Source organism: Triticum dicoccoides, chromosome 4B (genome assembly GCF_002162155.2).
Source record: "Triticum dicoccoides isolate Atlit2015 ecotype Zavitan chromosome 4B, WEW_v2.0, whole genome shotgun sequence".
Lineage (NCBI taxonomy): Eukaryota > Viridiplantae > Streptophyta > Magnoliopsida > Poales > Poaceae > Triticum > Triticum dicoccoides.
The window spans coordinates 167,296,885-167,308,912 of NC_041387.1; the positions used below are offsets into that span (position 1 = coordinate 167,296,885).

The 12,028-nt window shown below is 48.8% G+C and overlaps 1 protein-coding gene across 1 annotated transcript; it reads right to left on the minus strand.

The window, feature by feature from the left end:
• Window positions 1–10,939: 10,939 nt before the first annotated feature.
• On the minus strand, window positions 10,940–11,749 carry LOC119295576 (40S ribosomal protein S16-like). Its single transcript, XM_037574007.1, has one exon. The coding sequence runs from the start codon at window positions 11,656–11,658 to the stop codon at window positions 11,209–11,211; it is 450 nt and encodes a 149-aa protein (XP_037429904.1). The 5' UTR covers window positions 11,659–11,749; the 3' UTR covers window positions 10,940–11,208.
• Between the last annotated feature and the right edge of the window lie 279 nt (window positions 11,750–12,028).

Consider the following 12,028-nt stretch of genomic DNA (forward strand, 5'->3'; position numbering starts at 1 on the left):
TCAATCTTATGAAATTTTTGATAAAAGTGGGTTTGGAGAGGTCATGACTTTAGTTAATCCCACTATTTTGGAAGAGTGTCAACTTTGCATGCATGTGGATCGTGTTGAAAATATTTTATATGATAGCTATTTTGTCGAATTTTCTTATGATCTCACATGTAATTATTATGAGATAGGAAAATATGGTTGTAGAAATTTTCATGATAATAAATTACCTCTCGTTATGTTGAGATTGCTATTGTTTCTTTCCGCCTCCTTGCATATGCTAGTTTTTGCTTGCCTTGATTTGTTTGCCTATAAGATGCCTATCCATAGGAAGTATGTTAGACTTAGATGTGTTTATCATGTGTTTCATGATGCTCTCTTTGCGCTTCAATTCCTATCTTTCATGTGAGCATCATCATAATCTCAATGCCTAGCTAGGGGCGTTAAACGATAGCGCTTGTTGGGAGGCAACCCAATTTTATTTTGTGTTTTTTGTTTTTGCTTATGTTTAGGAATAAATAATCCATCTACCTTCTGTTTGGATGTGGTTTTATGTTTTGATTAGTGTTTGTGCCAAGTAGGACCTATAGGATAGCCTACGATGATAGTTGATTTGATTCTGCTGAAAAACAGAAACTTTGCGCGCACGAATTTAGTTATGATAAATCACAGGAACGCGATTTTGCGTTGATTATTTTTGCTTCTGATCAATAAACAAATTTTACAGGACTTCCTATTTTGGTAGAATTTTTAGAGTTGCAGAACTTTGCGTTAGTTACAGATTGCTACAGACTGTTCTGTTTTTGACAGATTCTGTTTTTCGTGTGTTGTTTGCTTATTTTGATGAATCTATGGCTAGTAAATTATTTTATAAACCATAGAGAGGTTGGAATACAGTAGGTTTAACACCAATATAAATAAAGAATGAGTTCATTACAGTACCTTGAAGTAGTCTTTTGTTTTCTTTCTCTAACGGAGCTCACGAGATTTCTGTTGAGTTTTGTGTTGTGAAGTTTTCAAGTTTTGGGTGAATTCTTTTGATGGATTATGGAAAAAGGAGTGGCAAGAGCCTAAGATTGGGGATGCCCATGGCACCCCCAAGATAATCCAAGGACACCAAAATCTTGGGGATGCCCCGAAAGGCATCCCCTCTTTCGTCCACTTCCATCGGTAATTTACTTGGAGCTATATTTTTATTCACCAACATGATATGTGTTTTGCTTGGAGCGTCTTGTATTATTTGTGTCTTTGCTGGTTAGTCTACCACAATCATCCTTGCTGTACACATCTTTTGAGAGAGCCATACATGGATTGGAATTTGTTAGAATACTCTATGTGCTTCACTTATATCTGTTCAGCTTGATAGTTTTGCTCATAGTGCTTCACTTATATCTTTTGAGCGTGATAATTTTTGCTCTAGTACTTCACTTAGATCTTTTAAGAGCACGGTGGTGGTTTTGTTTTAAAGAAACTATTGATCTCTCATGCTTCACTTAGATTGTTTTGAGAGTCTTTAATAGCATGGTAATTTGCTTAATGTTAATATACTTGGTGTTCAAGATATATGAAACTTTCTTTTGAGTGAATTGAATACTAAGATAAGTTTGATGCTTGATAATTGTTTTGAGATATGGAGGTAATAATATCAAAGTCGTGCTAGTTGGGTGATTATGAATTTGAGAAATACTTGTGTTGAAGTTTGAAAATCCCGTAGCATGCACGTATGGTTAAAGTTGTGTAACAAATTTGAAACATAAAGTGTACCTGGCTTGTGCATCCTTATGAGTGGAGGTCGGGGACGAGCGATGGTCTTTTCCTACCAATCTATCCCCCTAGGAGCATGCGCGTAGTACTTGAATTTTTGATGACTTCTAAATTTTTGCAATAAGTATATGAGTTCTTTTGACTAATGTTGAGTCCATGGATTATACGCACTCTCACCTTTCCACCTTTGCTAGCCTCTTCGGTACCGTGCATTGCCCTTTATCACCTTGAGAGTTGGCGCAAACTTCGCCGGTGCATCCAAACCCCGTGATACGATACGCTCTATCACACATAAACCTCCTTATATCTTCCTCAAAACAGCCACCATACCTACCTATCATGGCATTTCTATAGCCATTCCGAGATATATTGCCATGCAACTTCCACCATCATCATCATGACATACATTACTTTTGTCATATTGCCATTGCATGATCTTGTAGTTGACATCGTATTTGTGGCAAAGCCACCATGCATTATTTTCCATACATGTCACTCTTGATTCATTGCACCATCCTGGTACACCGCCGGAGGCATTCATATAGAGTCATATCTTGTTCTAAGTGTCGAGTTGTAATCCTTGTGTTGTAATCAATAGAAGTGTGATGATCATCATTATTAGAGCATTGCCCAAAAAAAGAGAAAGGCCGAAAAAAGGCCCAAAAAAAAGGGGCAATGCTACTATCTCTTTTTCCACACTTGTGCTTCAAAGTAGCACCTTGTTTTTCATGTAGTGAGTCTCATATATTATGCTTCAAAGTAGCACCTTGTTCCTCATGTAGTGAGTCTCATAAGTTGCCTTTTTTATACTAGTGGGAATTTTTCATTATAGAACTTGGCTTGTATATTCCTACGATGGGCTTCCTCAAATGCCCTAGGTCTTCGTGAGCAAGCAAGTTGGATGCACACCCACTAGTTTTATTTTGTTGAGCATTCATAGCTCTAGTGCATATGTTGCATGGAAATCCATACTCCTCATGTTGATATCAATTGATGGGCATCTACATAGCCCATTGATTAGCCTCGTCAATGTGAGACTTTCTCCTTTTTGTCTTCTCCACACAATCCCCATCACCATATTCTATTCCACCCATAGTGCTATATCCATGGCTCACGCTCATGTATTGTGTGAAGGTTGAAAAAGTTTGAGATTATTTAAGTATGAAACAATTGCTTGGCTTGTCATCGGGGGTATAGAAGTTGGGAACATCTTTGTGTGACGAAAATGAAGCATAGCCTAACTATATGATTTTGTAGGGATGAACTTTCTTTTGCCATGTTATTTTGAGAAGACATGATTGCTTTGATTAGTATGCTTGAAGTATTATTATTTTTGTGTCAATATGAACTTTTGTCTTGAATCTTTCGGATCTAAATATTCATATCACAATTAAGAAGATTTACATTGAAATTATGCCAAAGTATCACTCCGCATCAAAAATTCTTTTTTATCATTTACCTACTCGAGGACGAGCAGGAATTAAGCTTGGGGATGCCTGATACGTCTCCAACGTATCTATAATTTTTGATTGCTCCATGCTACTTTATCTACTGTTTTGGACTATATTGGGCTTTATTTTCCACTTTTATATTACTTTTGGGACTAACCTATTAACCGAGGCCCAGCCCAGAATTGTTGTTTTTTTTGCCTTTTTCAGTATTTTGAAGAAACAGAATATCAAACGGAGTCCAAACGGAATGAAACCTTCGGGATCGTGATTTTCCAACCGAACGTGACCCAGGAGACTTGGACCTTACTCCAAGCAGTGCCCGAGGATGTCACGAGGGTGGAGGGCACGCCACCCTACCTCGTGGGCCCCTCGGAGCTCCACCGACGTACTCCTTCCTCCTATATGTACCTACGTATCCCCGAACGATCAGAACAGGAGCCAAAAACCTAATTCCACCGCCGCAACCTTCTGTATCCACGAGATCCCATCTTGGGGCCTGTTCTGGAGATCCGTCGGAGGGGGCATCCACCACGGAGGGCTTCTACATCATCACCATAGCCCCTCCGATGAAGTGTGAGTAGTTTACTTTAGACCTTCGGGTCCATAGCTAGTAGCTAGATGGCTTCTTCTCTCTTTTTGGATCTCAATACAATGTTCTCCCCCTCTCTCGTGGAGATCTATTCGATGTAATCTTCTTTTTGCGGTGTGTTTGTTGAGACTGATGAATTGTGGGTTTATGATCCAGTATTATCTATGGAAAATATTTTATTCTTCTCTGAATTCTTTTATGTATGATTGAGTTATCTTTGCAAGTCTCTTCGAATTATCCTTTTTGGTTTGGCCAACTAGATTGATAGTTCTTGCAATGGGAGAAGTGCTTAGCTTTGGGTTCAATCTTGCGGTGTCCTTACTCAGTGACAGAAAGAGTTGCAAGGCACGTATTGTATTGTTGCCATCGAGGATAACAAGATGGGGTTTTTATCATATTGCATGAATTTATCCCTCTACATCATGTCATCTTGCTTACGGCGTTACTCTGTTTTTACTTAATACTCTAGATGCATGCTGGATAGCGGTCGGTGAGTGGAGTAATAGTAGTAGATGCAGAATCGTTTCGATCTACTTGTTTTGGACGTGATGCCTATATACATGATCATTGCCTAGATATACTCATAACTATGCTCAATTCTGTCAATTGCTCAACAATAATTTGTTCACCCACCGTAGAATACTTATGCTCTTGAGAGAAGCCACTAGTGAAACCTATGGCCCCCGGGTCTATTCCCATCATATCAATCTATATCACTTTATTTACTTGCTTTGTTTTTATTTTGCCTTTACTTTTTACTTTGCATCTATCTATCAAAAATACCAAAAAATATTATCTCTATCAGATCTCACTCTCGTAAGTGACCGTGAAGGGATTGACAACCCCTAAGCGTTGGTTGCGAGTTTGCTATCGTTTTGTGTAGGTACGAGGGACTTGTGCGTGGTCTCCTACTGGATTGATACCTTGGTTCTCAAAAACTGAGGGAAATACTTACGCTACTTTACTGCATCATCCTCTCCTCTTCGGGGAAATCCAACGCAGTGCTCAAGAGGTAGCAACACCTCCTTCAGCCATGCCGTGCAAGCCATGTGTCAGGGTGGGGTTGTACACGCCCCAGGGGCTCTCCTTAGAGGGAGCCCCCTCCCATGCACTAGTGGAAGCACCATGCTGGCCGTCGACACTGCCGAGGAGCGGCTATGCCCGTGCAAGTGCGGAAGCGCCATGCTCCGCGCTGGTGATAAACAACTGGGGGTGGCCTCGCGGCCGCATTAACCTCAGGGAGCCTCCGGGCTCAGTGACTAGCCTCACCGCACTGCTCTCCCTCGGGAAGGTAGCGGGAGGGGGCTTGGCACGGGGGCTACGCTCAGGTCACGTCTGGCGCACCCCACCTCGCCAGGCCTCATGGGCCTAGTCTTCGCGCACCCCTCCCAAGCGAGAGCTCGGCGAGGAAAAGGTATGATGGTCTGTTCGTACGTCAGGGGGGACCCGTGAGCATCGTATCTCAGGAGCCTAACTGGTCACGTAGCCCCTCACCTCTTGGACTCGTCCTGGTGATCCGGACGACCCAACGATGGCTGAGGTATGCGCGGGGCCGGGCCCTGCCAACACAGAACGCCAAGACCTGGCTTTCACCCTTCTTTTTCAAGTCGTTCGCACGTCAAAGGGGACTCCTGAACATCGCGTCTCAGGAGCCTAACTGGTCACGTAGCCCCTTACCTCTTGGGCTCGTCCTGGTGATCCAGACGACTCAAGGACGGCTGAGGCATGCGCCTGGCCCTGCCGACGCAGAACACCAAGGCTTGCCCCTGCACCTTTTTCTAAGTTGTTCGCATGTCAAGGACGACCCAGTGACGGCTGAGGTACGCGCAGGGCCGGGCTCTGCCGACGCAGAACAACAAAGCAAACTGAAAAGCTGAAGGAGCATTATCTAGTTATTACAGGACGTATTGTTCCAAGCAAGTAGTTTTAAACGCCTCCCCGAGGCATGTTGCATGATATAGGACAGACAGGGAAAAAGCAGAATCGTCGGGCCACCTCTTCAGACTTGGGCATCACCACTGCCCGCGAGCAGAGCCTCATCACCAGGCGCGTCGCCCGTTCCACCGGCTTCAGTCGGAGGACCAATGACCAGGAACATTCTCAGCATGGCGTCCATGAAGCTCTTCACGGCGGCAGCAGCATCATCCTGGGAGTTGGAGTCCATCGGAGTAAGGAAGGAGGAGAGGTCGAAGCTCGCATCCTAGAGATAAAGATGGCTGAAGACGCACGTCAGAGCCGAGGAAGAAAGTAAGCGCGCCTCGCTTTCCACCAAGGAAGCAAACCCGTCGACAGCATCTTCAAGCACCGCCATGATTTCAGGAAGCAGAGCAGCAGGGCTCTCCCTTGGGGTCGTCACCACCGCCTTCTTTGAGGGATCATCTCCAAAGAGCGCCTTCTGGGCCTTGTGGAAACGTGCCCCGAGGGAGGTAAGAGTGTTGCGCTCCATGGCGGCCACCTTCTTGGCCTCGGCGAGGGCCGCTTGGGCTGCCTCCGCCTCCTCCTTCAGCTTCGTCAAGCGGTCGCGCTCTCCAGCCTGCTCTAAGGCCGTCTTCTTCACCTCGGCGTCTCGGTTTGCGACGGCAGCTTCCTGGGCCTTCAGCTTCTCTTCACGCTCCTGGAGCTGGCTGGCCTGGGTGGCCTGCCGATCCCGAAGCGGCATCGGTCTTCAGCTTCTGCAGCCTCCTTCCACGCCAGGTTGCGCTCAGTGGCGGTCAACCCAAGCACTTTCTAGGCCTCTTCCGCAGAGCCCCAGGCCGCGCGAACAGACGCGTCGGCCCTGAGCCAGCCAGAGATCAGCCCCAGGCGCCCCTGCGCTAAACGACGATCCGGGCCCTGGAGGTGCATGAAGAAGGGGAAGAAGGTGCTATTCGCAGGCTCCGGTGCAGCGGTGGCGACCCAGAGCGCAGTCTCCTTCCAGTCGTTGTCGTCGCTCGCCATCAGGAGCGTGGTCTGGAGCTTCTCCCCGGCCACGCAGGGCGCAAGCAGCCCCGACTCATACCAGGCAGGGCCGGCATTCGAGGCAGGAGCCGCGGTCTTCTCGGCGGCCATCGAGCAGAAGATTTGGGGGGAATCGGCAGATCTGGGGAGTCCTTCCGCTGCGAGGAGAAAGGGATCTGGAGCAAGACGAAGAAGGTCCAATGAAGGCCTGGAAGCAGGCGACACCCCTTTTGTCAGACGGAAGCAGTTGCCGAGGAAGCGTGGGGAAGCGGAGTCGCCCACGTCCCATCAATCGCCATGCGTCGTCAAGGCCGCATGCGATTAGGGCCCACGGCGCTACGCACTTGCCCTTTGGCTTCGCCTGGAAGCCAAGTCCGAGCGCGCCTTGGGCCCGAGGGCTACTGTCGGCGTCCTGGATTCGGGGGTATCCAGCCTTGCCTGCCTGCGGCCCACCGCGTGGCTCCATCGACGGCCTGGTACGGCCCGACATCAACACCAGCACCACAAGACACTCACGAGGTGCCAAGCCTCGCGAGGCAGGCGACGCCAGGACCCCCGAAGGAATCGGCCTCCTCAGGCTGGCTCCTGAGGGGCAGAGAGTTCTATGGAGGTTACCTCACGAGGCTCAGCTGACGTGAGCCATGACGACCAAGGCCAGGCGGGCGCCAGGCGGGTGCATAGCGTAGGTTTCCTCTTCGGTGCAAGGGAGGCAAGCTGCAGACGCGGAGTGCCGAGGAATCAGCCAAAGGTTTCCATTCTGGTGCAACGAGAACAAGACCGCCAGGAAGGCAGGACGGAGGTCATCGACGAGCCCACCACGGCGTCACGACCAGAGGCTTTTCGCAGGCAAAGACTACTTTTGTCGGGATAGACTGTACTGCTTGTCCCCTTTCAAATCCGGCCGTTGTGGGATCCCTTCCCGCTCATATTTAGGAAGAGGACCAAGGCCACTATAAATAGGACTAGCCACCACCATAGAAGGGGACGGAATGAGAACAAGTAGAGCTAGCATACACCACACCAGCTCAAGAACACCTCACCTTCTGAGGCTTGTTCATCCACTGTACTAGTTCATCCTCAGTCTTTTAAGCCAATCCACAACACCACACTGGATTAGGGCATTACACCACAACGGTGGCCCGAACCAGTATAAACTGTTGTGTCTCTTTGTCCTTTCGAGCTCGACGCGCTAGGCTTAGGAGGATCGCGAGTAGGCAGGCTGGATAGGTTGAGATCTCCGCACACACCCCAGAGTTCAAACCTCTCAAGGGTTTGTGGATCCCTTAATCCGACACTTTCCTATTCACCCTTTCCTAAGGGGTTTGCTAGAGTTCTACGGGATCCAACTCCATCACCTCACCCCTGGGTCTATTCTGCATATCTCGGGCTTCGTCGCCCTTTGCGAGACGTTCCTGGGCTACGAGGCCCATTTTGAATTATGGAGAAAGTATTTCTGCCTCAAGGTACCCCGTCGGGACCCCAAAGAAGGACTCCGAACGGTGGACCTCGTAGTGGTTTTATATTGAAGATGTCCCCCTATCGATCCAGCTCGGAGGGGTCTGCCCGAATACTCAAACGCTCCTTGAAGCAATTTATTTGGCGACCAAAAGACCCCTCTCAAGAAGTACAGCGTCTGGCCATTATCAACGTAATGGTCGGCACTGTTACTCGATGCGTGCAACCACTTAAACAAAGGATGCACTCTTGTGGTGTTATAATGGGACAAGCGACGCGACCCATTAGGGCATGGCCAATGCGTCCCCTCAACTGGGTGCTCCGCAGGCCAGCTAGGTTCGGGTGTCAGGAAGGGATGCCTACTAGTGCTGCCTGCAGAAGAGGCGGGTGCTTAAGGGAAAAAAGCTAGAGATAAAGAAAAAAGGTCTGGCTTAGCAGCAGCCCATCGTTTGTCTCCTGGCTGATCCATGTGTGAATGAGGAAGAAAAGGCAAATTTGACAAATTTGACCTGTGGACGAAATCAAATCAGAGAATGAATTGCCCGTGAAACTATTTTACGCGACTGACCTTTTTGTGTGACGCCCGACACGAAGGCGCCACACTACATTGTGCAACACCTCACGGATAGGCGCTACATGTCTGGCCAGCGTTGCACCCCAAACTGCCTAAAAATTGCTTAGTCATTATGCAGAGCCTAAGAGCTAGGCGTTGCAGTGTATAGTGTGTCTCAGGCGCCGCACTAGTGGTTGCACTACAAAATGAAGCAACCACTAGTGCAACGCCTAGAAGCTAGGCGCTACACTGTATAGTGTGGCGCCTAGCTCTCAGGCGTTGCACACTGACTTAGTAATTTTTGGATCACACGGGTGCGACGCTGGCCAGGCGTGTAGCGCCTATCTGTGAGGCGTTGCACAGTGTAGTGTGGCGCCTTCGTGTCGGGCGTCACATAAAAAGGTCAGACGTGTGAAATAGTTTCACGGGCAGTTCATTCTGTGATTTGATTTCGTCCATAGGCCAAATTTGTCAATTTTGCCGGAAGAAAAAGATGGGTAAAGTAACAGAGAGGGAGCAACATGGGACCCACATGCTGCTGCTGCTTTCGTTGGATGATATTATAAAAAGCGATGGCTTCACATACAAGCCTACATGGAGGGCATGAGACCACCGTATACTAATGCTTCCAGTGTTCATGCCCTTACAAACGGAAGGGCCTGACAACCAGGCAGTAATGACAGCCATACTAGCCGACCTTTTCAAAGGAGAAGAGGAGTTTTACTAGCCGACCTTTTCAAAGGAGAAGAAGAGTTTGCCCGCCTAAGGAACAGGGACGGCTATTCAAGCTATAATGGGTAAGTTCAGCTTTTCAGCTTTCATTTTCAGTCCGTATCTACTGATCGGATTTTCCATTTTCCTAAGGCCTTGTTCGGTTGCCGTGGTTAGATTCCACGAGTGCTTTGCAACCTCCTAGGGATTGGGTGATCCCCAACCTGTCATCGCATCCCCGCTATTCCTGCTATTCCTCATCCACATGAATCCCTGTGACCATAACCTGTTCGGTTACTCCCTTTCTAATCCATATACTATATGAATCGTTGCCCTTGGTCAACATCATGTCAAGATTGGGAGGAGGAGATGGGAAAGAAGAGGAGGAGAGGAGGAGAAGGAGAAGAGGCTTACCGGATGGGAGAGAAGGGAGTGTGGGGAAGTATGCCGCCATCGCCGCCTCCGGATGGTTGCCCCGCCGCCGTGAGTGAGAGAGAGAGAGAGCTCGGGGATTCAGGGAGGGAGGGCTCGATTTTTTTCTTCCACGTGGTTTGGGAGGGATTGGGCGGGGGTGTCGCCACGACCGGGTTTAAGCGAATGCACTTATAAACGAGGTCGGGGGTCGAATCCCGGTCAGGCCGAAACCACGGGGTTTGGCAGGGATTGGGCGCCAACCGAACAAGGCCTAACAGAATTGGAGGCGCTGGGTCAAGACCGTAGGCTGCCCCTCTCCACAACCGAAGTGCCATTCCCGTGATGATGATCCAGGGTTCCATGATGATCCAGAGACCAATTGAATTTGATTTTGAGGACCCGTAAAATGGCATGTCCACCAATATGTAGTATGCTCCACACGAGGGCAAAGTTCCAGGCCGCTCGGCCGGATAGAACCACTTCCCAATAAGAAGCGCATTGTGCCCTGGACATGCAGCCATGTAGGGGATATAGAAATTGCCTCGCACAAAATTGTTACCCAAAATTACAAGCCCAATGTAACATCAAACACAAGGGCATAACTTCCATATAAACGGCCGGACGGCAGCACATAAATAATGACATGAACATGCCACTGGGGTATCAGACTGGGCATTAAAATGCCCAAAAACTGGCAGCGGCGTAATACCAAGCTATAGAGAGACCCGAGCAAGTGCTGGTCCTCAATCTAACCCAGATAGAAATGCTTGACTAAAAACAACACCAAAAAACAATGGCGCATAAACATGGTCATGAATGGGAATCACAGGATAAATTCACAACATCAGTATCAATGATGATAGGCTGATAGCAACATGCAGGGTCTTCAACAATTACAACAGCTGAAGGAGGCTTAATCTTGGAAGTGGAAGTACACATAGATAAGATAAGGAACCATATTCTAAGAATCTATTACAACATCAGGCGTGAGGCCATGCATGTTTTGTTCACCTCCAACATGAGAAACATTTCGTGCAATACTTACTAGAAATGATGGGCATATCATTCACAGATTCTAAATAAAGCTGCATTTTACCTATTCAACTAAATATCAAATCGCAAACAGTTATGCTCAAACAGAACATTCAGTTTCATCATTAACATAAGATTATGATAACAAAACCCCTTCGTCAACTAGGCATGATACTGCAGACAACTCATAGTTCTTAGAGATCATACCCAATTCATTGGTCCAAAAGAAAACAAACTACTAGCGGTAAAAGGTAGATAGATAGGCAGGCAAGCAGTAGGCCACCGCCGCCATACCCAACAAGAGATCTCGCCGGAGCTCAACGGTACGACTTCTGGAAACGCGCTCGGGCACCGCGACCGCCAAACTTTTTGGGTTCGCAACGGCGCGGGTCGGCGACGAGGAGCGTCCGGTCGTAGCGGCCGAAGATCTCCTTCACCTCCTTCTTGGCCGCCTCGTCGACGTACTTCTGGTAGTAGGCGACGAGAGACTTGGCGATGGCCTGGCGGATGGAGTAGATCTGGCTCGTCTTCCCGCCGCCGCGAACGCGGATGCGCATGTCGATGTCCTTGAAGCGGGACCTGCCGGCGAGCAGGATCGGCTCGAAGGCCTTCAGGCGGAGCATCTCGGGGCGGATGAGCTCGATCGGCGCGCCGTTGACCTTGATGAGGCCGCGCCCGGGCTTGCAGTAGGCAACGGCGACGGCGGTCTTCTTCCGGCCGAAGCACTGGACGGTGCCCGGCGTCGGGCGGGTGAGAACGGCTGCCATGGTGGCTGCGGCGGTGTGCTTGGTTGCTGTGAGCGCGGCGGCACAGGTTAGGGTTTTGGGTGGCGGCGCGTAGAGGGGATCACGGCGGCGAGAGAACGATTATATAGCGTGGAGGCGTTAGGGTTTCGGCCTCACTCGCGCAGCACTTCCTATGACATGTGGACCGACCTCGAAGGTAATGGGCCGAGCTGGTCAATTGGACTTTATGCGGGCCTCCAAGTACTGGGCTTTCCATGGCCTACGGTGGGTTGTTGTCGTCGATAAGAGGGCGCGATGGGAGAAGCAGGAAGCTAGGGTTTCGACCCGAACACTACTTGATCTTATCCGAGCGAGCCGTACGGCGGCGCCGAGGCTTCCGGAGTCTTCTCTC

Coding starts and splice junctions, on each gene's coding strand:
- LOC119295576 (XM_037574007.1), bottom strand. CDS start 11,658: ATGGCAGCCGTTCTCACCCGCCCGACGCCGGGCACCGTCCAGTGCTTC.